Raw genomic sequence first — 26,546 nt, forward strand, 5'->3', positions numbered from 1 at the left:
TCTTTGGGAGGCCGAGGCCAGGAGTTCGAGACCAGCCTGGGCAACCCGGCAAGACCTTGTCTCTACAAAAAATAAAAAAATTAACCAGGCATAGTGGTATGCTCCTGTAGTCCCAGCGACTTGAGAGGGTGAGGCAGGAGGATCACTTGAGCCCAGGAGTTCAAGGCTGCAGTGGGCTATGATCACACCACTGCACTCCAGTCTGGGCAACAGAATGAGACCCTATCTCCACCCCCCCACCCCCCAAAAAGTGAAAAGTCTACACAACCATATGCTAAAGATTATTTTCTCTCTCTTTAACAAAAAAAAAACACAAAATGTACGAAGACAGCATTAAAGAATCAGTGCTGAGCTAGCAGGCCTTCAGAAAATGTTACCTGAGGACAAGTGACATTCACCACCAGAGCATATGTTTGCTTTGGGGAACATGAAGTAGGAGGGGTATGACTAGGAACATTACCACTGGGGAAAATTCCAAAGCAGCTCTTCCCTCACTTTCTCAGCCCAAAGGCACAGGATCACAAGACAAAGATGTCCTTTCCAAGTCTAACAAAATATACATGGTCACATTTCTAGTCAAAAGCTTACTGCACAGAACATGAAGTATAGGAGCACTGTATGGGAAAATAAAGAAAGGAATACAAAATGCAGTCCTTGAGGAGTTCCACGAAGGGTGGGTCTGGGAACGCAGGGCCGCAGCTGAAGACAACAGCGTACCCAGCTCAGGCACGTGCTGTGTTTGTGCAGTGCAACTGTGGCTGGAGCCTCCGGAGGTGAGCCTGCGATGCAGACATGTTCAGGGAGACATACCATTTCTGGAACCCAAGGCAATTGACAAATTCTCTCTCTTCTCCACTTGGACAGGTATGAAAAAAAAAAGCCTAGGGTTGGCAGGTTTCTTTCTTGTATCACTGGGTCACAGAGCCTGGTGGCCCCCGTGGCCTTGCAATTGGGCTTGGAGCCACAGTGCAGGCTTCTTCGAGACTCCTGGGAAGGGTACAGCACATTCAGCACTGGAAAGCTGCACCCCACTCCCCCAAGGAGCTGCTTGGCAGAATGTGAACCTTTTTGTCCTCAATCCAGGAAAAAAAAAGTACAAAAAGAACAAGTCTAGGAACAAATAAGGGAACAAGTCTTGGATTCTACCCAAAAAAGTTAAAAAAAAGAAAAAAAGGCTGACACATAGGAACAAAATAAGAACACTGAGCTCCTCGGTTGTACATCAGCTGTGCTATGTCAGTTGTCCCATACTTCAGTAGCAGTGTTGGAAACAAGAGACAAACTTGGTAATGAAAAGCACAACATACAAATAAACCCCATCTACCTACACCATCTACTGATATAAAATGCTCATTCGCAGGAAGTGGACAGAGAAAAAAATCTACCATGATTTTAGAGAAGTTGGTATTTTCTCACCTTTTCGAAGCTCTTCAGTGTAACTTCATATATAAGCTCAGCATTAGGTTCAATGCCAAATTTAGGCTTCCCTGCCTCTCCAAAACCATATCTGAAATGGAGAGTAAAAAATAAAACTTTAAAAGAATTGGAGTATTTTCAGGCACTTCCTTCAGTATTTTGAGGCATCATATTAGCATAACATCATCATTTGTAAGCCACATATATCAGAGCCCTGAAGACAAACCAGATGTTGATCAGGAGATACAGTGCCAAATACCACTGCTGTGGTTTTCTTAGAAACCAGGCTAGATTTCGTTTTCTTTTCTCCTTCATATTCACGTGTAATGCAACACCTGTACTCCTTGGGACAGCTTGCTTACCATGATTTTAAATGCCACTGCCTTTTTCTCTGACTTTATATCTAGTTCTTTTTACAAAATAGCCATTATTTAGCTATGAGGAATTTCTACCTAAGCTTTATCAGCAGGAAGGACAGAGAAGACACAGCCACCGTGACTGTTACAGTGGGGTTCATTAGAGGTATGTTTTAATAAGCTTTTAACTTTAAAGTGCTGTCACCTTCCAGTCAGATAAACGTAGGGGGTGAGGCGGGGGAGTAAGACTTACACAACAGAAAAGAAATAAGTTTTTACAGTATTTCTCAGATTTTAAAAAAGCACACTAGGAAATACAAATAATATAACAGATATGGAATCAAAAATAGCAGCGCTAGCAAGCTCTAACACTATTGTGAGAAATACTCTTACGGCTCTGGACCTACCATATTATAAAATGCTACAACTTTAGCCAAAACTTATTGAATAAAATATCTGGGGATATATAAATTTGTTTTTTGGGGTCATTTAAGATCTCTAACAAATTAAATGTATTCAGGAAGCATATATTTACTAGAATGGAAGCCCTAGTGGAGCTCTGTCTCCAATTTCTCTCAGCAAAGGGACGAGAGTGGGAATACTCATATCTTGTCGCCTGTACCACTTTCTACATCCCTTGTCTGAATTTTCCAGGAAAAACAAATGCTTACTCACTCACCTCCGCTGTTACACAAGAAAATGGAAGCTGGAGCCAGAGAGAGCCAGAGACATACAATGAAAGCTGGTAGGAATGAGGTGTGGTGGTTTTAATAGCAGGGCAAAAGGTATCTTCAGCAAAGAAATAAAAAAGGACACAATTACCAGTGGCCGATTTTAGGAAGTGGTGCCTAGTTTTCTACTTTGAGCTCGTAGATCTATATATTTCCTATTTTGCTTCTGCTATCTGTTAAATAAAGACTATTTCTTAACTGCTAGAAACTAGATAGGTAGTGAGTCCTTACTTCGCACGTGTTTGAGAGCATGTTATATTTGGAGTCCTGTGCTAATAAGCAGGTATAGATGCAACAGATGATCTAGCACTTGCCTTAGACCAGTGGCTCTCAAGCAGGGTGATTTTAACACCTCCTCCCCCTAGGGAATGCCTAGAGACATTTCAGGTTGTCACAATTAGGGGGGTGCTACTGGCATCTAGTGGGTAGAGGCCAGGAACACTGCTGAATATCCTACAATGCACAGGACAGCCCCCCACAACCAAGAATTATCCAGTCCAAAACGTCAACAGTGCTGAGGATGAGAAAACCTGCCCTAGAGGAACTCACAAACAGGGCCGGTGGCTGGGGTGGGGAGTGTGAGGGTTGAGTCAAGGGAGGCATCAAAGTGCCCCGACTATTACCGATGGGATTAAAGAAGACCAACAAAGGATATTATTTCTACCATCTCTCCTGGATTAAAATGAAGCAATTCTGTCAGGATGCATGTGGAGCACATCATCCTGGAGAGGTGTCAGCTCACACCAACTGTCCTGAATTCCGTGTCATACAGAAAGCCATCCGACTTATGCCAGATCAGCCTGGGCAAAGAAGGAACCAGGGCACAAAATTCATCTAACTGAAATATAAAATACCACAAATGGAATTCTAGGACTTAACCAAAGATAAGCTGGGCTACAGTAACAGAATGAATTCAGTATTAATGTCCTTGAATTAACAATTGCCTCCAGAGGTTAGAGACACAAATAATGACTATCAATGACCATCAAGGCTTTATGTGCATACAAGAAGCACTTGTACTACAAGTTCTTACGGCTCCCTTTTTACAGATGAAGAAACTGAGGCTCAGAGAGAAGTGCTTCTTGAGAAGTCACATAAAGAGGCAGTGGCAGAGCCAGGATTTAAATTCATACCCTGTGTGTCCCCAGAAAATTGTTTAGTTTTTTGACCCACACTGCCTCCTAATTAGACACTATCGCTCTTGGCAGCCTGTGTTTTTGTTTGGGGTTGGTGCAGGACAGAAATATAAGGAAAGGAAGCAGAAGAAAAACATGAAAACTATCCACACTTTGACGGGCCAGCTAGTGCCTCTCTCAGGAAAGTAGCAACTTGGATTAAAATTGGGCATGTCTAAGGTCTTTGGAGGACAGGGGATGCTTATTTCCTCTGCCTTCCCTCAGCTGCCTACATGTGTACCACAAATCCCTTCAGGATAGATTTTGTCCTCTTATTCATATGCTGCAGTTGTTGTCTTTCTTGACATAGGCCAAAGGCATTGATGTGCAGCAGGTTTCTTCAGTCATCAGCTATGACCTTCCTACCAACAGGGAAAACAATATTCACAGAATGGGTCATGGTGGACAGTTTGGCTGTAAGGGTGTGACTATTAATATGGTGACAAAAGAAGACGAGAGGACTCTTCAAGACATTGAGACCTTCTACAACACCTCCATTGAGGAGATGCCCCTCAGTGTAGCTGATCTCATCTGAGAGGGGCTGTCCTGCTACCTAGCCCCAGCCAGGGTTCAATCCTGGGGGGCTAAGGAGCAGCAGGAGGGGGAGGGAAGGGAGCCAAGGGATGGACATCTTGTCATTTTTTTCTTTTTTTCCTTTGAATAAATGTCACTCTCTGAGACAAAAGAATGATCCATGAAAAAAAAAAAAAACAAAACTATCCACACTTTACCTAAAACAAAAAAGATTAATCAGCCACTTTATTTAAAACAACAATATAAAGAGAAGATACTGTCCCAATGAGAAGAGAGAAAAATGGGTTCTTTGGAAGTATTTTATGAATTTCTTACTACGAAAATATTCTGCCAAGGAATCTATCAGAGTGAAAGACAAGGTGTGCCTTGGAAGTTTGCTGGAGAATGAAATACAGATGACACTAAGAGCATATATTTCCAACAGTTATATTTGCAACAGTCATGTTATAGCAACACTCAGATGCAATGTTTTATGGAAGTGGGAATCTAAATAAAACAAATAAATTCATTGCATGCACTAAAAACATACTTGGTGTGTAGGAATTTTCTACATACATGTACAGTATTACACAATGCACATACAGTTTCATGGTGCAGAGGTTGTACTTTACATAATTCCTCAACATACCAACAGCTTGAGCAGAAAATATCATGTTCCTTTCTAACGTTGCTAAATTATTTCCATAAAACATGAAAAAACTTCTGTTATGAAAATTTGCTAACTAATTTTATGCCTGAAAAAATCTGAAGAATCCACCATTTATGTTAAAATGGGATTTTCAGCCAGGCACGGGGGCTCACACCTGTAATCCTAGCACTCTGGGAGGTTGAGGTGGGCAGATTGTTTGAGCTCAGGAGTTCAAGACCAGCCTGAGCAGGAGCGAGACTCCATCTCTACTAAAAATAGAAAGAAATTATATGGACAGCTAAAAAATATATATAAAGAAAAAATTAGCCGGGCATGGTGGCACATGCCTGTAGTCCCAGCTACTTGGGAGGCTGAGGCAAGAGGATTGCTCGAACCCAGGAGTTTGAGGTTGCTGTGAGCTAGGCTGATGCCACGGCACTCTAGCCTGGGCAATGGAGTGAGACTCTGTTTTGAAAAAAGAAAAAAAAAAAAAAAAAGGGATTTTCTTTTCTTGTGCTCTGAGGGTAAAATAGAAGAGAAAGACATCACAATAGCAATAACGGTTAATGTCCCAAGGGATTATGTATGCCACACACTTCGCTAAGTGCTTCATGTGCATTATTTCATTTAGTCCTTCACAACTTGACAAGGTAGATACTGTTATTCCCATTTACAGAAGGGGAAACTGAGGCTTAGAAGAGTTAAGTGACTTGCCCAAGTGCACACCACTGGTGAAAGCAGAGCAGAGTTTAACATTAATAATACAACAAATAGTTTAAAACTGCAAGGAACTATTCATGTTAAAAAATATAAGGAAAATTTCAGTTTCTCTTTGCCATTAAACTTGAGACATCTGTCTCCACAATTGCCTTCAGCTAGGTTAAAATGTAAGGAACTGAATCATAAAATACTATTTGCTCACAATACATAAAGAACTTATCCTTAAGGAGCTTAAATCTGAAAACATACATTAGACATAAGCGCTTCCCCATGAGTTTAGAACTACTGTAATTTTGGAATGCTGATTACAAGTAATTAGAGATTATATGGATACGGAGGAGATAGCCTTCTCCATGCTCTACTTGATTAAAAAAAGTTCCTTCTAGAAACAGAGAATCAGTTTCACCTGAGAATGAACTGCAACTATAGAGCAAATGTAAAGAAACACATGGAAGTGGGACTATGGTAGTGGAAAAGGAATAGGGTAGAGAAAAAAAACGTATGAAAGGTGCTTCAGTGAAGGCTTTAAAGAGCTCAATGTAGAGCATTTTGGAAGGATTTTCAAGTGGCAATGGCATGGCTAACACATCACCTCAAAAATATTCTGGATCAGGTGTCAGGGCACAGGTAAATTTGCCATTGGATTACTACAGAAGCTACACAAGGCAAAAGACTGTAGGCCCAATACTTCCTGTAGGCAAATGCAGGTCATCAAGATTCTTAATAACTCAAAATTCTACTGTCTGAAATCCATAGAGCCAGAGGGAAGGATACACTAGATAAGCAGATTTACTTTCATGCAAACAGAATCAAAATACCCTGGTTTCTCTCTGGGGTCCATTTCTCAAGATAGAAGGGTTAGATAAATGGTATAATTTTAGATCTAACAATAACACCAGACATGTTTTCACAAGAGAGAGACTGTCAGTGTCTGATAGTTCTAAGCTTGGAAGTGCTAATGGATATTCTTATAATGGGAAAAACTTAGGCAAAAAATGAGTCATCTCTGTTGTCTTCAGATCCAGGAAGAACATCCTTTTTCTTAGGCACTCTATAAGAACAGGTGGCACAAATTCAAGTGGTAGTAAATTATCCAAATGCTTCTTTGAGTCCCACCCTCCCATGTTTTACTGTTTCCTGCCTCATTTAAAGAAAAGGGAAGAAGGGTCAATAGCTGCCTGTCTTGGCAATATGGCAGACAAAACAAATAATCCCAAAAAGCAAAACTGGCCTATTCTTGACACACATCCATCAAGTAAAAATGCTCACAAACCTCCAGATTTACTTGAGGACGAACTATAGCCTGATTTAATTGTTTCCACTGTTGTATTAACTTCACTGAAAACGCCAAAACGTTGAATGAAAAACGAGCATATCCCTGTTCCTTAGGTAGCTTCACTGTGCTCTGAACTGGTATGCTGCTTACCGTGGTCCAAGATATAAAATACATTCTTCTTCCCGCTGCATTTTCTCCAGGGCTTTGTCAATTCCAATCGGAATGTCATGGTCTTCTCCTTCGCCAACAGTGAAAGCCACGTTTCTGCAATCAAACATCCTTTCACCACAGCGGCCTTCCAGGTGGACTGAGGGTGAGGAGACAGGACAGTCAGCAAAGGTGCTCCTTAGGACTCGCTAATTTAGTGAAGAGATAAATGAGTGGCCAACAATGTAGCAAATGCTATTTCCCCTTTCTCATTTCATCAAGAGACACACGTGGAATGTGGTGCTGAAGCTTAGTCCCCCCAGCCTGAAAGTTTAAGAGCAACCATATTTTCTTTCTGTTTTAAGTTAAACTTATGAGTACTGATAACTGTCTGTATCAGGAAGAAAGCCTAGGGGGTAACAGAACAAACTGGAAACATAGGTTTAATTTAAGCCTGCTATAAGACAGAGGTTTCCTCACCTATAACAAACACAAGGTCAAGAAATACTTGATTATTTACTAATAATTATTAAAATGCCACAAATTTAATATTAAGCATATAATGGCTTATAACTGCATCTTGGCTTCAGATGCTTCGGCAAGTAAAAACAACCGTGGCTATTTCCCCAATGACATACACACAAAGGTTAACTGAATACAGAAGCTCTTTAAGAGTCCTAATCTCATTCACAAATATATTTGAATAAGAATGGAAAATCCAAAGGCAACATCAATAACTAATTTAGCTATATTCCTTAGTATTAATAGAAATAATAAATGTAAAGTGTGAAAGAATCAATAGTCTACTATAACTTCACAAATCAAATTCTGCATACAGATATGCTTTCTTTCTTGATCAGTTACTTTTTTTTTTAGGAAAAGCAATTATCTGAAACTTTACAACTACTTTTAACATTAAGGATATTTATTCCTTTCCGCTTAGGTCTTTGACCCAATAAGAAAGATGGATAGGTAGGCCTGGTGCAGTGGCTCACGCTTGTAATCTTAGCACTCTGGGAGGCCAAGGTAGGAGGATCACTTGAGCTCAGGAGTTCAAGACCAGCCTGAGCAAGAGAGAGACTCCATCTCTACTAAAAATAGAAAAAATTAGTTGGGCATGGTGGCACATGCACCTGTAGTCCCAGCTACTTGGGAGGCTGAGGTAGGAGGATCGCTTGAGCCCAGGAGTTTGAGGTTGCTGTGAACTAGGCTGATGCCACAGCACTCTACCCAGGGCAAGAGTGAGACTCTGTCTCAAAAAAGAAAGAAAGAAAAACAGATGGCTTGTATGATAGCATAACAGTCACCAAGCAATATAATAATTTGTCTTTCATAAGAAAATTCTTTATTTCTATTTCTGTTATATAATGGCCTATATTCAAATCTATTTCTTAAAATGCTTCTTTTTTTAGACTGGTTGCTTTAGAGAGGCTAAAAATCACTTGTTCTGTTATACTTATTCCACATTCAGTAAGACAATTATTATTTTCCAAATAAAAGTTTGATTTCAACTTGCTCTACTTTGAACTACATGATCTCTGAAGGTCCTTGGAAGCTCTAAAATTCTGTGATTCTATGACCCGGTAATATAACTCTCAGTATAGCCGAGAAACCAGCTTCAAAGCTAATTCCTGTAGTTAATCATTTGATCGGATTACCTCTAGCCTGGGCCTGAGAAATGAGAGAAACTGAAGAGTGAAGAGCACAGGTATAGACACTAGGGCCAAAATGTCACCTGGATATTTATGCTCTACAGCTCTCTACTCTTTTCTAACTCACTAGGATTAATACCACCCTGATTTGTTCCCATCACAGACACAGAATGAAGTTTAGGAAGCCTGGGCCAAACTAGAGAGGGCCTTGACTTCCAAGTCAGCTCCTCCAAACAAGAGCTAGAGCTGGACTGGGTGGAGCTGGCATATGGCCTTTTGTTTTATGCCTCACAATCATAAATGCAGATGATTCTCTGTTATACCCACTTTTGGAAGACTCTATAGATAAAATAAAAATTAACTTGTGGCATATTAAAAGTTTGTGTGAATTACAAAATATTTTAAAAATAAATTCAACTTTATTATTTTCAAATATAGTCATGCATCACTTAAGAATGGGTATAGGTTCTGAGAAATGCATCATTAGGAGATTTCGTCATTGTGCGAACATCATAGAGTGTACTTAAATAAACTTAGATGGTACAGCCTATTGTTCCTGGGCTACAAACCTGTATAGCAGGTTCCTGTACTGAATACTGCAGGCAACTGTAACACAATGGCAAGCATTTGTGTATCTAAACATATCTAAACATAGAAATGGTATAGTAAAAATATGGTATTATAATCTTATGGGACCACTGTCATATATGTGGTCTATCATTGACCAAAATGTTGTGTGGTGCATGACTGTACATGCATACTAGAGAGGTTCTTCAGGGAGTCCAAGGTTTAAGATATTTTTACTAGAGTAAAAATGTTTCTCAAGGTGTTAAGAGTTCTTAAAAGTTTGCATTTCCAAATATTTTTAAATCTGCCCAAGAAATTTAGGCTAATGGATGACACTTGTCATTAAGAAAGACTTGCTGAGCAAAGTGAGCTTTAGTTCATATATTGTGGAATGTCTTAAGTATTGAGATGTATTATCCTAATAACTCACAACTTAGCTAAAAGGTCTTTTTGTCTGAGGTTTATTGTTAGAAGTATCATCTTCCTCCCTAAAGGAAAGTACATTTGGTGGGAGGAAATTATCAGTACATTTCTTGCGGCTTTTGGTTGATCAAGTTTGAATGTGTTTTCAAAACAGGAAATCCAGAGACTCTGCAAAGGATTCCTGCCTGTGTGTCAGTTTCCTAGGCTGGTTTTCAGCTTGATACAGGTACTTGATATTAAAATTACATAAATAATTTCAGAAGTTCTCTTTAGATGTGATAATGCATCATTAGGAAAAAAAAATTGGCTACTAATAAACATGTTGGGAAAGATAAATGAAGGAAGCAAGCAAAAAAAAAAAGGCCAAAACTATAACAAAGGCATAATTAAGAAGGCAAAACATTAATTGCAGCTAGTCTCACAGAGGCAATAAATGATAGAACCAATGTTTGTGGCCATCTAATAGGAAGGTAAAATTTTCGATGACTCTTACAAATACTTTTTAGTTTATATATGGACTCATCTGTTTTTCTGGAAAATCTAACTCTTCACAATTGGACCTGAACAAGCACTACCTCCAGTACCATAAAATCTCAAACTGATATGCATATACACACATACACCTCAGTTTATATGTGAATTTAAAAAAAAAAAAAACACCACCTTGTAATACAGACAATATCTGGAATGTCAGAGCAAAAGGAGGTTTCCTAGCCTCATGGTGTATACAGCCCATTGATTCTTTACATCTACAAATAGTAAAGGCTATTGCTGGGTTAACTGGTTTCTAAACTTGGGACACTGGTGTGACAAGTTCTACAAGACTGCTGACAAGAACTCACACCACTTGGAGCCACAGAAAGACTGCCCACTGCCACAGCAGGGCCCCCTCTGGGTGACAGAATGCAGATGTGCCTCGCTTCCACAGAGCCAGTTTTTCCTTTATATTAATCATCTTAACAATTGCTACAAAACAAAACCATGGCAGCTCTGGCTGTGGAAGACCTATGGTTACTTTTGACCTGGCATCTCTTAGTGCAAATACTCACTTAATAAATATTTAATAATAACCACCATGACTCACTGGGAGCTCAGCCTCTAGGGCTCAGGAGGTCTGCTGCTAATCCCAACCAGCATGATTTATGGGAAGTAAATCATCTATGACGTGCCCAAAGAGAATAAAAGTACATACAGGATGCTTCTACTTAGGGCTTTTCTGGTAGAGAAAGAAATAAACAAGTTAAAAAGAGACAATATTTTTTCTTGTCTTAAAGTCTATGTAACTTAAAGGGGGGAGGTCCTCCAAATTCCCCCCAAAGTCAAACCAAACCAAATTACCCAAGCTTAGCTGCGCAATCCGAGTGTAACCACATCAAGTGAGCTGCAAAACATCACTTAAACTGGAGCTCTGACTTATTGTTCTCTTACTGCCCTAGAGCAATTTTGTTTTGAAGAGCACAGAACACCCTGTTCTGAATGTGGCTGGCACATGAACTCGATGTGCTGACAGCAATTTGTACTCCGATTAAAATAGGGGGAAAAAGGAAAGAGAATGCACAGCAGTAACAAAAACTGGAATGCAAGAACCTCAAAACTGTAAAATCTGTATTTTAGGAAGCAAAACTGAGAAAGAGCCTCCATAACTTAAAAAAAAAGTGCTGTAAATGCTCCAGCCTAAAGACGTTAGCTCTGGTAAGTGTCTGTTTTTCCCTTTTCTAATTATAGTAGGTGGTGTCTGATAGCTTTGCACTCATTCTCAAAACAATTACTGGGTCATGGGGATCTGAATGGGAGTGTTGTAATGGCATTACTACTAGACAAGACTGGTCATTTGGCCAGAGAAAACCCGGTTGTGACAGGTTATTCCCACTAGGCAGGGTTTTCTCTGCTGCCTAATTCATGCCAAATGAGTTTCTCTCTGCCTGTGTCTCCTGTCTAATAGAGCAGTGCATCCAAGAGAGAGGAGGATCTTAATCACCCCCTGAAAAGGCAAGCAGAGATGGATTTCTGAAAGCAGGAGAGGCATATTAATCGCTGATTACAAGAGAAACAGTTCCCATCAGGCATGGTGGTCACACTTCCCCCAAACTGCCTATCTTCCTCCTCTGCACCATTTTGTACTACTTACAATGAACAAACACCACTCACTCTCAGATTGCTTATGGAACGGAGGGACAGATGCTAACTGAGAGCAGGTATAGAATAGAATAACATTTACGCAAATGATTTCTATTCCATAGTCCAAACAAGAAGCATATACTCAGCAATAAATTCCCCACCCAGGATGGGCATGGTAGTCCCCCAGCTACTCAAGAGGCTGAGACAGGAGGATGCCCTGACCCCAGGAGTTAGAGTCTAGCCTGAGCAACATAGTAAGACCTCAACTCTACAAATAAAATTAAAAAAAATTCTCCACTAATACAAACCCTTACCAGTCTTTCCTTCACACCAAGAAAGCACTTGAGTTAGACCTGGATGCCAGTCCCATTCTACCACTTAACAATGTGGCTTTGGGCAAGGTAATTTAAATTATCTGAAGCTCAGTTTCTTTATCTGTAGAATAGGGACACTACTACTAGCTAACTCACAATTGCTGAGAGGATTAAATTAGGTACTGAAGTAGAGCTTTTATCCCAGCCCCTGACATTCATTTGTTCATATGTTGGGGTGTCTACCATGTGAAAACACTGTGTTAAGTGTGGAGTTCACAGAGATGAACTCGAGGAATGTTAGCTATGACTATCTTCCTGTAATTAGTGGTACACTATACCAGATTAAACATGTTTTAGAATTCTGTATAATAAAACATTAATAGCTCCACACAGAAAGCTGTCAAAGTATGAATTGAATTCCTAGCAGGCAAAGACAATGTCTTCCACTTCTTTTGTGCCTCACAGTGCCCAGCACACAGTTCAGGGCCAGAAAGTAAATACTTGTTTAATGACTAATCTGAAAACACGGCTTTAAGAACAGGGTGGTAATTTTCAATAATTTATGGGAATTTTCCTTTTTGAATCTATTAGTACTCCTATTAAATTCCAGGAGGCTTTTCAAATTCTATACTGATATGAAGCTTTTGTTTTTTAATATTATTCTAAAATAAATGATCAATTGGCTGGATTTTTTTTTGTAACCAAAAAAGACTATTTTCTACTATGATTTTATTCTGCCTGAAGACTTGGAGATACCTTTTTAGAAGACAGTAACTATATAACCTCCCCCCCTTTTTTTTTTGTGAGACAAGGGTCTTACTCTGTCGCAGGGGCTAGAGTGATGTCATCATAGCTCACTGTAGCCTAAACTCCTGGGCTCAAGAGATCCTCCTATCTCAGCCTCCCAAGTAGCTAGGACTACAGGTATCCAATATGAGAATTACAACACCACACCTGGCTAAGTTTTCTATTTTTTAGAGACAGGGGTCTCATCCTTGCTCAGGCTGGTCTTGAACTCCTAGCCTTAAGTGATCCTCCCACCTCAGAGTCCCAAAGTACTAGGATTACAGGCATGAGCCACCTATACCCAAAATATGTGAAATAATAAACATGGACCATTTTAGACCAAGTGCCATACTACATTATTTTGCGAAAACACATAATAAAATGGGTTTCAAGCATTTGCGCTCTCTCCCTGGACTTATTTGCCTGGACATTCATTCATGAATACTTCAAAAGAATGTGAAAAACAAAATTTTAAAAACCTCACAGCTCGATCAGATTTTAACATGGGCATACACAGAATCTTTCCTCGATTTTCAATTTTTGGTGCCTTTTTGTTTTCGGCGTTTGATTTATAAAGAACATATAGCTAGATTTTGTTGTTCTCATTTTATGAGACCTTTTGCCTTTAATAGGTGACATTATACCATCCATATTTTTTGTAATCATTGATATGAGTAGCTTTATTCTTGTTTTAGGTTTGCTATACAGTATTTTCTTATTTTTTCTTTATAATTTTTGCTGAATTGATGAGGTTATCCTTGTTCTTCTTTTTCCTCACTCCACATAATGTGGTTTGGAAGTTCTACATGCTATTCTTAGTACTTTCCATTAAATTGTGAACAAATCACTTAAAGGTATATTTTTATCAATGTTAAGAATTAATGAACATAATCTCCCCTGGAGTAAGAAAATAATTTTAAGTAATTTTGCCTCCCCTCTTCATTTCCTTACTACTCTCACCAAATTTTGTTAAAATGACAAAGTACCTAGGTTCAGACTCTTATATTACTAATATTACTTTTAACATTACAGCTCTCCACTTCAGGGATCTTTTAGAATAAATGTATCCCATATGGGAATTACTTTTTTGCTCACTACTGTTTCTTATGCCTTCAGTTGTTACTTCTTGGCTTTTTTATGTTTTAGTATATCCTGCAGTATTTTTTTTAAAACGGGTATGAGTCTGCATAGTACAAAAAGTTAATGTTGTTCTCATACTTAAAAGAATAGTTTGAGCACAGAATTCTAGGTTCCAAATACTTATAGCTATAGACAATGCTCAAAAGCATTGTCTTCAGTATTTAGTGTCATGAAGATTCTCATTCATTTGCACCCATCTTGTTCCTCCCTGGAAGAGTTCAGAAACTTCTTTTAAGCTATGCAATATGGAAATTTTACCAGGAAGGATCTAGGTGAAAAAAAAAAAACAAACACTCCTAATTCCTACTTGCCACTATTAATTGGACCTTTCAATCTCAAGACTCTTCTATCTTCTCTAAGAAATTTTCTATTAGGTGTCTGACTAGATGCCTATTGTCTCCCCTAGATTTATCATAGATGTCTTCTAAAATTTCTTTTCCACCTTCCATCTTTTGTCCCCCTCTATGTTCTGAGATTATCCTTGATTATCTCTCAGAGCATCAATTCACATTTCAAGGATTGTCCATTTTGTTCTTCAATCTTTCCTTTGAGTTTCAATTTTGATAATCATATTCCTAATTTCCAGAAACTTTCTTGTTTTCCCTTTCCTTTTTCAGAAAAGTTGGGTTTTTGACTTATGAATTTAATATCCTGTTAACCATCTCTGAAGATAGTTATTAATAATTAGTATTTTTAAAGTTTTCTTCTATTTCTTCTGTTAGGCCATTTTAGTGCCTCTTTTCTCATGGCGTTTGCTGATGATTCTTTGTTGTCTGGCCATATTATAAAGGAAGGTTCCAGAATGATCGAACAATTATAGTTACCTGGCACCATTTCCTAAGCAGTTGGGCATGCTTCCATGGCAGGCCTCCTTGCAAAGGGAAGGCCGATTGTGGGGATCTATGGGTGAATATTCCACAAATATTGAGCACGGGCTTGCTACGAGCTGAGCATGATGTGCACAGGAGGGTTGGGACACCCTTCCCCACTGCTGACATATGAAAAAGTTTTACTTCAGGAGGAGCACACTTTAGCATTATTGACTGTTGTGAAAAGCTGCCTTTTCACTTTTTTCCCTTTAAATCTGTTTTAGAAGTTTAAAGATACTTTACATTCTCACTTTCTAGTCCTAGTCCTAACAACTGGAGTCTTCTGAGGCAGATCCCTATTTTATTTTAGAAATTGGCCGTGCTTGTTTTAGCCTGGGGTGCAAAGGTCACAATTAGATCCTAAAGTAGTAGTTTTCAGTCCTTGGCTCCAAACTAGAATCATCTCGGGAGTTTTAAAAAATACTTGTGCCTGGAGTTTCATCTTTTGAGATCTGAGATGCTTATTTAACTTATTTAACTGGACTGGGCATCAGGACTTGTTAAAGCTCCCCAGGAAATTCTAAATTCAGCCAAAGTTGACAACTACTGCGTTAGAGGTTTACTGGCCCAGCTGTTCCATATTGTTTTATAACAACCCAGATGACTGCTGCACAGTCTGCTTTGGCTCCCTTGCACCAGCCGACTGAGCTTGGAGTTCTGCCTGAGCTTGTTGAGAAGAACGGTATGTACCTCTGCAGAGGTCTTTACACCTGTTTTGGGTTGGCTTGGTGAGTCTAGTTTCCATCAGTCCAATTTCATTTACTTTGCATATTCCAGAAATTCTTCATAATTTCTGATGCACTTGTTGGATTCTTCCATATTCTAGCACTACTACTGATTTCTTCCTCTCTTTTGAAAATCCACCCCCATCCCTGCAGCATTTCAGTGGGATTTGGACAGGGAAAGGAGGTGAGGAGGAAGGGACGTATTTTAACAGATCACACTGCTGAAATTTTCACACTTAAAAATATTGCCAACTTTCTGCATTCTTTGCATTCAAATGTGGCTGAGAGCACTGAGAAGCAAGAGGACCACATATAGCCAGCATTTTGATGGGCCTTTTCCAACCACTACAGTTGACAAATCAGAAGATGTGAGAGTCTGGGAGTAGTGGGAAGAGGAAATGGTAGCTATTTAGAGACTTATGTCAGTAAGATTGGATTTTCTAAGAAAGCAAAGCTTAAAAGTAGCCATGTAGCCACGACTGGCAATTAAACTTAAGTATGATGACTAAAGCATCAGTCAGTCATAATCATGTCACTTACAGTACCTTAGAACACAGTGACTTTTTTTAATGGAAAGGACAATACTGAACAAAAATTTCAAGATGGTTATATTAATTGACACAGAAAAAGTACACTGGAACAGAGTCTAAAAATTGATTTGCAAGCATTCGGAGCCTCACATAAAGAGTAAAAATCCAAATTTCTTTGAGAAAGAATAAATCCTGTCAAACTAACATAAGTTCCCTCCTCCACACAGAGAAAAACAAATTATGAAAAGGTAGGGAAAGATCACAATTCAGTAAAAGTCTTTTTGACTCAGTCCATAATGTTACTCTTCAAAAAAACAAAAACTAGAGAAATATGCTTTAGATATTAAGAAGCTACATAATTAATTTGAAGACTGTTATTAGAAACAAATTACGTCAACTGTGGTAGAGCCAAGAGAATTTGCTGATGGCTTAGATGTACGAGGTAAGAGAAAGGGAAGAGTCAGGGATTTATTTCCTTAGATAAGTTAAAAGGAAGCAAAACAAATCATATAAATACAATATAGAGGGTAGAAAAAATAAACTAAATGCCCACCATGTGCTAGGCACCTTTCTTCATAACTGTCATAACAACCTGTGGGGGTAAAAGATTATTATTCCTATTTTACAGATAAGAAAGCTGGATGCTCAAGGTGGTTAAGTAACTTGTCTAAAGTCATAAAAATATAAGGAAGCAATTTGAAGATTCAAAACTCAAGTCTATCACTTCTAAAGCCTATCATTCCCCTCCCCCACACTACTTCATTGTATCTTTACACAGATATGACAGAAATTTAGTAACTCTTAGGTAGCTATAACAACATATTATAATGGGTGATCAGTGTCTATTATGCTCTTTCACTCTGGAGCTTGCTTTAGTTCCAGGTTTTACACTTGATTTAAAAAAATTTTTTTCTAATTTATTTTTTAATTTCAGCATATTATGGGGGTGCAAATGTTTAGGTTATATATATTGCCTTTGCCCCACCCGAGTCAGGACGGTGCACACTGCACCCATTATGTGTGAATATACCTCTTCCCTCCTCCACCCTCCCATCTGCCCAACACCCGATGAATGTTAATACTATATACTTGATTTTGAATCTAAGTGTATGCGTGATGCTATCAAGAAAAGGCAAGCCAGTAATGACTGAGAAGATTTTAAAAAGAACAAGGTGATCTTGGTTTTGGATAGGGATCACCTTTAAGGCAATCTCTATCCTCCTCCCCTACATAGCTAACTTGTTTAAAAGACAGAAAGCAGGACATCTTAACCTTGATAAATGAAGATACAATATAATAAATTTCTATAAAATTGACTTGTTCCAGAAAACCAAAAAGGGCTTTTGGGAGAAAAAGTAAAAATAAACCATTTACTCTAAAATTTCCCAGGAAAGTACATTCTAACAGGATGAGAGACAAAAGATTAGTCATTGCCCTTTCTCAATAGAGAGAGAAAAAATAAAATTACATAAAGGATTATTCAAATATATTTTAAAAATTCCATCCATTGCATGATAGCCTTCAGGAAAAAAAGAGAAGGAGATATAAAAAAATTTTTTAAAAAAATCATGTATCTGCTCATTTCTGCAAAAGGAAACATAATAACAAAATATAGGAAGAAAAAATAGAAGCTAATGATGTAAGTAATGACACTGGAGCAGGGTGGAAACAGTGGGGAAATGGGAACAGGTTAGGAGGGCTGATAGGGAATAACACTTCTGAGAATAACTTTTTTGTACAGTTTAGAATCATGGTAATGTTTCACATATTCCAAAAAAAACCAAATTAATTAAAATCAACCAGAGTGTGAGGGGAACCCCAAATGGAATACAAACAGTAACAAACAAACCCAATGGTGCTACAGTTGAACAACACAGTTACACTGACGGTGAGGAAGAAATCACCTAAGTTGCAAAAGTGTTCTGAATGTATGCTGTAAGGCTGATGACAAAAGAAATGACACACAAATATTTCCTACTTAGAAGTTTGTTTTCTACAGGGGTATGGGTTAGCAAGTCGAAAACCACTTTCGTATATACTAGGATTAAACAAGTAAGTAATATATTGTGGATAATGAGAGCCAGGTTTTTCACTGTTGATGAAAATTGTTTCAAGTGAGCAAAGGGAGAAGAAAAAACCTATGGTATTGGACTGGAATTGGAACTGTCAGTATGTATTCATGGGTGTTTTTTTTTTTTGAGACAGTCTTACTCTGTTGCCCGGGTTAGAGTGCCATGGCATCAGTGTAGCTCACAGCAACCTCTAACTCCTGGGCTCAAGCGATCCTCCTGCCTCAGCCTCCCGAGTAGCTGGGAATACAGGCATGCACCACCATGCCTGGCTAATTTTTTCTATATATATTTTTAGTTGTCCAGATAATTTCTTTCCATTTTTAGTAGAGATGGGGTCTCGCTCTTGCTCAGGCTGGTCTCGAACTCCTGACCTCGAGCAATCCTCCCACCTCAGCCTCCCAGAGTGCTAATATTACAGGCGTGAGCCACTGCACCCAGCCCATGGTTCTTTATATATATATAAATATATAAATATATATATACACACACACATACAGCTTGATATATTAATAGAAATACATATACATGTGTGTGTATGTATGCTGAGGTACATATATTTCCTAGCTCTGTCTGCTGAGAGGTTCCAGCGGCAATGATATCCATCCCGTAGCAGGAGAACACCTAGCACCCAGATCGTAGTTTCTAAATATCATTCTCCAATAAAAGGAATCAGAGCTCCTTGGAGGAATGGTTTATTCCAGACCTGGGCAGGGAAATTTTAAGATCAGCCACGAGCATCTTGTGGTACCAGAAAGTAAGAAAGTGCTAAAAAACAATGGAGGTATGTTGAAAGGACGTAAGAGCCAACTTAAAAGAGCTTTCAATGGTCAAATCTGGAACAATTTGAGCAACAATATACAAATAGTAATGAATAACTTACAAAAGAAATATCTATAAGTCCAGGTCTGTACTGAGATAAATTAACTGAATTAATATCTAGAGGAGAAGGGGCAGCTCTTCCTTACAGTGGAATTCGAATTAACAAATGTAGAAGGAACAATGGAAATAGAAAAATTACCATTAGTCAAATACCATGGTAATCGCTGTTGTACACAAAAATCATTAAAGGATGACAAGATGAGTATGTGAAAGTGTGATGTAAACCAAGAGTGTTTTTCTCCTAATGATTCTCCTAATGAGATACTTTGTAATTACAAACGGAAAATAGTAATGTTGCAGGAGAGAAACATGGCCAACCCCACCATAACCCACTGATCTAGTTAACATAATCAGTATGAGACATCAATATCAATATATCTCTTGATAATGATGAATTGAGAAGGGCACATCATCACTTGGTGGTATTTTCCCAAAATCGCATAACCTCAATCTAATAATTTAAAACATCAGGAAAACCCAAACTGAGGGATAATCTACAAAACAGTCAGTTGCCCTCAAAAGTACGAGTCATAAAAAACAAAGAAACATTGAAGAACTGTTAAAGACTGGAGGGGAATACTACGGAGACCTGACAACTAAATACAATGCTGGATCCTGAATTTGATCCTGGACCAGAAAAGGGCATTAGTGTGGTAATTGGTGAAATTCAAATTAGATCTGTAGAGTAGTTAATAGTATCAGATCAATGTTAATTTCTTGACTTTGATAAATGTACCATGGTTAGGCAAGATGTTAACATTAGGGGAAGCTGGGCAAAGCATATAAAGGAACTCTCTATACTAGTTTTGCAACTTTTCTGTAGTCTAAACTTATTTCAAGGCTGGGCACAGTGGCTCACGCCTGTAATCCTAGCACTCTGGGAGGCCGAGGTGGGAGGATTGCTCGAGGTCAGGAGTTCGAGACCAGCCTGAGCAAGAGCGAGACCCCATCTCTATAAAAAAGAAAAAAATTTTAAAATTTTAAATTAAAAATAAAAAAGAAAGGCCGGGCACGGTGGCTCACGCCTGTAATCCTAGCACTCTGGGAGGCTGAGGCAGGTTGATTGCTCAAGGTCAGGAGTTCGAGACCAGCCTGAGCAACAGCGAGACCCCGTCTCTGCTAAAAATAGAAAGAAATTATATGGCCAACTAAAAATCTATATAGAAAAAATTAGCCGGGCATAGTGGCGCATGCCTGTAGTCCCAGCTACTCGGGAGGCTGAGGCAGTAGGATCGCTTAAGCCGAGGAGTCTGAGGTTGCTGTGAGCTAGGCTGACGCCATGGCACTCATTCTAGCCTGGGCAACAAAGTGAGACTCTGTCTCAAAAAAAAAAAAAAGAAAGAAAGAAAAAGAGAAAAAAAAAGAAAATAATTTCAAAACAAGTTAAAAAAAATGACTCCCACCAAAAATATTACTAAAAGCAAGATTTGATTTAATTTAGCCTACTCCAAAGTCATCTCTACAGTGGTAGTTTTGTGGTATTGTCTATAATTGGAAAAAATTTTTCTCAATTTAGTTGGCAAAAACCTCCAGTTTTAAAATACAAATTGTTGAATCTAGGGAGTTCCTGTATCATAAGAATAAACTTTTGTATATATGCTTGAAAATTTTCATAATAAAAATTTAAAATACAAGTTATAGACAAACTTTCTAAGTACTTGTTAATATAGTGAAGACAACTGTCTATCATTCCTGTAACTTTCATAAACATTTCAAATTCTATCATGGACTTTTTAGGGCAAGTAGAACCTTAGAAATCAAGAAGTCCAACCCTCCTTCACGGCACAGGAAGGAAGCTAAAGCCCAGAGGTGAGGTCTAGTTAGAGCCAGCTAAGGCCAGAGCTGAGTCTGGGACCCAATACAGTAGTAGTATCTATAACTGCTTACAAAAACAAGAACAAAATTTGAACTAATTTGCCATACTTGTATAAATGAAATATGGAGAGAAAATAGTATGTATGTTAAGAATCTCAACTATTCTAGTTTACTGGTTTTTTAAATTTTAATTTTAACTTTTTTTTTAAGACAACGTCTTGCTCTGTCTCCCAGGCTAGAGTGCAGTGGTGTCATCTTAGCTCACTGCAACCTCCAACTCTTCAGCCCAGTGATTTTCTTGCCTCAGCCTCCTGAGTACCTGGGACTACAGGTGCGAGGCACCACGCCCAGCTAATTTTTGTTATTTTTCATAGAAACAGGGTCTTGCTTTTGCTCTCGCTGGCCTCAAACTTCTGGCCTCAAGCTATCCTCGTACCTCAGCCACTCAGAGTGGTAGGGTTCTGGGCATAAGCCACCCGGCCTAGTACTGTTTTAAATGAACTCTTTATTTTGCTCCTTTTTTTCTTTCTTTTTTGTTTACAGACAGGGTCTCACTCTGTTGCCCAGGCTGGAGTGTGCAATGGCATGATGATAGCTCACTGTAACCTTGAACTCCTGGACTCCAGTGATCCCCCTGCCTCAGCATCCTAAGTAGTGGGGACTATAGGCGCATACTACTGCGCCTGGCTGGGATTACCTTTTATTTATTTTTTAGTTTGTAGAGGCTGGTAGGGTGCCTGGCACGTAGGTGTTCAATTAGTATTTACTAAATGAAGTCATTATTAAATAAATGTTGAGTCTAAAACTATTCTTAAGATATGTTCAATATATTTATTTCTATAAACAGATTTTTAAAATCTCCATTTCATCCACATAAATGGAACCCAACTTTTAAGGACTAGTTCCCTCTCACAGCAATATTTACTTTCCACTGTTGCTCCTTCATTTGGGTTTGAGTATCCTTCTCCTTTCCGTTTTATTCTCCGGATAATGCCTCCATCTTCAAATAAATCCTCTCCTTTGAAATCAAGGAGCTCGATCTATAGAGCAAAAAGAAATTTGGCTGACAAAAGGCCAAATAAAGCCAATTTAACATATGTAAAAGCAAGGACAACCAATTCTTCCATTTTACAAAATAAAACTCTGTTTTTTAAAAAAGATATTTACCTATACATCTCAGTTATTGGAAAAGTAGGGAAAAAAGAACACTACACTTTTCAATATTTAGAAAAAATTTCATTTAATGATAATGCAAAGACAAGAAATACTAGGAAAACTGCCTTGTGGGCAAAAAGCCAGAGCTACAAGAGGCTGGTCTTGCAGAGTCAAAACCATTTCGTCTGACTCTGAGACCACCCTTTTCCCACCCCAGACTTACGGAGTTCCCTTCTTAAAATATAGGAATAAATCCTGTGAATCTGGCCTACAACTGTCTAAAGGCATATTTTACCTAGTTAGAGTGGTTCTTAAAAATCAGGTTTTTCCAATTGTGTAAATCAACACAAGACGAACAACACATTGTTACCACCGACTGCTTCTGATGAAGTGAGATCTGTGACATTTAAACACATTTATAATAGGAAAATACCTTGCAGCTTGGAATAGGCATAGTTTAACATTTATCTCTAACATTTCCATCCTGTCTTCAGGTCAGTTTTAAGTATGTCACACTCACAACACCACTAACCAGAACCGTTATTTGCAAGTCTAGTGTCTTTTGTTTATTTGGATACGATCTTTTCAAGCTAGAGACACATTTCTAAGAAAGCACTGGTACATACCCCTTGGGTTTATAGGAAACAATTCAGGAAGCCAAGCTTCAAAATAAATAAGTTGGATCTGATTCTAAATAGCAAGCTTAGCTCTCTTTCCCATTGCCTGTTGCTTCAAAGCCATTCCTACTGTAGAGCAGATGCTGACAAGGCAACATCACACACACACTTGCCTCAAAAAAGAGAGTCGCATTCGAGGGAATTTTAGGGAGACTGCCAGCTGAGCCATATGCATATTCTGGTTTGCACAGCAAATGGCAGACCTCTCCTTTCTTCATGGTGGCCACGCCAATGTCCCATGCCTTGATAACTTGGCCTAAGAGAAAGGAAAAGGTAGTTCCAAGTTATAGGCCATATTTAAAAAGACTTAACTTTCATAAAACAAAAGTTGAAACAAACTTCTAATTCTTTATACTATGTACTCAGCTAGAAAGTACGGGCTACAAGATGACAGAACTCAGTAAAAGCTACACACGAAGAAATAAGTTATGGTTTCTTTGAAGACTATCAGAGAAGATTTCCTGCTGAGGGGGATGAAAGTAATACTAATACTTTTTTTTCTTTTAAAAGCTCTGTATTTCTGCCTAAATATTAATTCTTAAACTACTCAAAGATTAAGTCTTTGAAAAGTGGCAGTAACATTATCCATGAAATGTAGCGGTGTTGCAATTGTTGCTTAATTTATCATTTTGACCACAATAATAATGAGTGCATGTTTTCTAGGCAGAGACAGAACAAAAATAGTATTGAAAAATAGAGTCTGTCCTAAGGAAGCTTATAATTTAGTTGGGTAGACAAAAACAACAAAACAAGAAACAGCCAGAAAAGTATAAATTGCATAAAAGGGTCCATGAAACAAATTCCTTCTCAAAGTTTAGAATCAGAAAAATGTTTCTTTAAACAAAAAGGTATGTGTCCTTTTGTCAAATCACAATAACTGCAGAATCAGAATATTTTATTTTTCGCCTACTTCCAGGAAACTAAAAGTTAAATTTACTGCTCAACTGCAGAACTATATTAGGCTATATAATTGTAATCTCAATATTTACAGTTCCTCTGATGTATATCATTAACTTTATCATACTGTAAGTAGTCTCAAATCCTTTGGGAAACAATAGAAAATTTAGGCAATTTAGAAGAATAAAATACAAATGAGGTGCTTTGTCAATCAAAAACAAGTATTCAAAGTGAGATCAGATAAGCAATGAACCCCAGACGAAGTGAATTTTTTTTTTTTTTTTGAGACAGAGTCTAGCTCTTTTGCCCGGGCTAGAGTGCTGTGGTATCAGCCTAGCTCACAGCAACCTCAAACTCCTGGGCTCAAGCGATCCTCGTGCCTCAGCCTCCCGGGTACCTGGGACTACAGGCATGCGCCACCATGCCCAGCTAATTTTTTCTATATATATTTTTAGCTGTCCATATAATTTCTTTCTATTTTTAATAGAGACGGGGGTCTCACTCTTGCTCAGGCTGGTCTTGAACTGCTGAACTCAAATGATCCGCCCGCCTCGGCCTCTCAGAGTGCTAGGATTATAGGCATGAGCCACCGTGCCCAGCCAATAACTATATATTACTCTATCTTTTGAATATATCATAATTTCATTATTCCCATTAATAAACACATAGGTTGTTTCTATGTTTTCACTATTATCAAGTTTTAATAAACAATTTTGTGGTCAGGCACGATGGCTCATGCCTGTAATCCCAGCAATTAGGAATTAGTGAAGCCAAGTTAGGAGGATTGCTTGAGGCCAGGAGTTCAAGACCAGCCTGGGAAACATAGTGAGACCCCATATCTACAAAAATAATAATAAAAATAATAATAATAACTTTGCACCTAAATCTCTACATGAATTTCTTTGTACAGTAAAAGTAAAGCCTCTAATCTGACATAAGCATAACTGGTTGGTAGGTTAATCAAAACTATTGCTCTAAGTGAGGAATCATAAAAAATAACATATACATACCTCAAATATTTTCGTAAAACATATTAAAGTATATTAATTCACTGTGTGTAGAAAGCCACAGCCTTGTCTTTGAGTGTGGCTCCAGTAATATGACACATCATCTTTACTATATAAATTACACTCATGATATACCATTTGCAATTTACAATGTGAGTTTCTTTACAATGAAGCAAGAACCAGAAGACACTTGTAAAACAATCAGTATGCAGAATACTTCTGGTAAAAATGTGTCCTGAATGGCCTATTTATTTTGCCTATATTTTATCCACCCACCCCTAATTCAATAGCCATTTTAAAAATGATTTTAGAATTTCACCTTAGCAAGTCTTTTCAAAACATTCAATCTGGTTTTCATAGAAATAATTCTTTCTTTTCATGCTAACTTCAGTGTTTTATATAACTAATGAAATTGTATAATTATGAAAAGTACGTGAATATAAATAGATTTCAACTGATTCTTAGTGATACTCTAAAAAAGAAAAAAGTAGCCTCCAACATCTGAAAACTGCTCAAACACTTACAGCTAGGCCTCAGTGTTGTCTGAAGCTGGCCTGGGGCTCACAGGGAGGCCATGTTATTCTCCTGTTGGACATAAACAATCTCACAAAATATCAACATCAGACAAGGTCACTCTGAGAGTGTGTTTAAGTGAGACAAAACAAGAACACTTCAAAATTTTGTCTAAGTCCAGAAAACACAAGGTCACTGTGCACCCTGCAAACACCAAACATCCCCCTCTCCTGGCTAATATGAGTGACTGCTGCTTCTCCACCTAGTTATAGCTTTAGTTTCATTCTAGTTGGCCCTCCTCCTAAGATGATTTCTTAAGATGCCCAAACACATAATCACCCCACATCCTAACAGCACTCAATCCAGAATGAAGTCCTGCTTTCTTAAAACTCCCCCAAATCACCTAACATAAGCCCCAACCCTATAAGCAGTCTCTTCCTAACACTTACCGAGACACTCAACAGTTTCCATAGTGTGCGTCCCCCCTCCAAGTAACCAACCAACTTGTGCAATACAGACATGCTCCCAGTGGTCTGTGGCTGGGAGGCATTGACAAAACCCACTCAACTGGTTGGAGTGTTGAGACCAGTAAGAAACCAGTCATCCCATTCAGTATATTTACAAATAGAATGGAGGGCATCAGTTAGTCTGGACTTGGTAAATCAAGCTTCTACCTCATATGCTTAAGCTAAATTCCTAAAAATAGAATTACTGGCCAAAAACACAAACAAATAAGAATATATATTTGTATATCATATATAATGTAGCTATCCCTAAATTAATTAATTAATTAACCTTTTTATTTATTTAATTTTGAGATAGGGTCTTGCTCTCCCTCCTGGGCTAGAGTACAGTGGCATGATCATATTAATAGCTCACTGCAGGCTGGGCACAGTGGCTCATGCCTGTAATCCTAGCCCTCTGGGAGGCCGAGGCGGGTGGATCGCTCGAGGTCAGGAGTTCGAGACCAGCCTGAGCGAGACCCCGTCTCTACTAAAAATAGAAAGAAATTATCTGGACAACTAAAAATCTATATAGAAAAAATTAGCCGGGCATGGTGGCGCATGCCTGTAGTTCCAGCTACTCGAGAGGCTGAGGCAGTAGGATCGCTTAAGCCCAGGAGTTTGAGGTTGCTGTGAGCTAGGCTGACGCCACGGCACTCACTCTAGCCCGGGCAACAGAGTGAGACTCTGTCTCAAAAAAAAAAAAAAAAAAAATAGCTCACTGCAATGTCAAACTACTGGACTCAAAGACTACTGGGCTCAAGTCATCCTCTTGCCTCAGCCTCCTGAGTAGCTGGGACTACAGGGGCATGCCACCACACCTGGCTAATTTTTTCTATTTTGGTAGAGACAGAGTCTCGCTCTTGCTCAGGCTGGTCTCAAACTCCTGAGCTCAAGCCATCCTCCTGCCTTGGCCTCCCA

General features: G+C 38.6%; 1 protein-coding gene and 1 non-coding gene across 2 annotated transcripts in view; one reads left to right on the forward strand and one right to left on the reverse strand.

Moving 5' to 3' along the window:
* Positions 1–26,546, reverse strand: part of FKBP5 (FKBP prolyl isomerase 5) — a 98,512-nt gene that overhangs the window by 13,953 nt on the left and 58,013 nt on the right. The window contains exons 4-7 of the mRNA XM_045543584.1: positions 22,819–22,961; positions 21,799–21,913; positions 6,987–7,143; positions 1,417–1,507 (exon numbers count right to left, since the gene is read on the reverse strand). Coding sequence (XP_045399540.1) covers positions 1,417–1,507; positions 6,987–7,143; positions 21,799–21,913; positions 22,819–22,961 — 506 coding nt within the window. The remainder of the gene's footprint in view (positions 1–1,416; positions 1,508–6,986; positions 7,144–21,798; positions 21,914–22,818; positions 22,962–26,546) is intronic.
* LOC123633751 lies at positions 3,784–3,915 on the forward strand. Its single transcript, XR_006733758.1, has one exon. It is a non-coding gene; the product is annotated as a small nucleolar RNA SNORA67 (small nucleolar RNA).

Source organism: Lemur catta, chromosome 2 (genome assembly GCF_020740605.2).
Source record: "Lemur catta isolate mLemCat1 chromosome 2, mLemCat1.pri, whole genome shotgun sequence".
NCBI classification, from domain to species: domain Eukaryota; kingdom Metazoa; phylum Chordata; class Mammalia; order Primates; family Lemuridae; genus Lemur; species Lemur catta.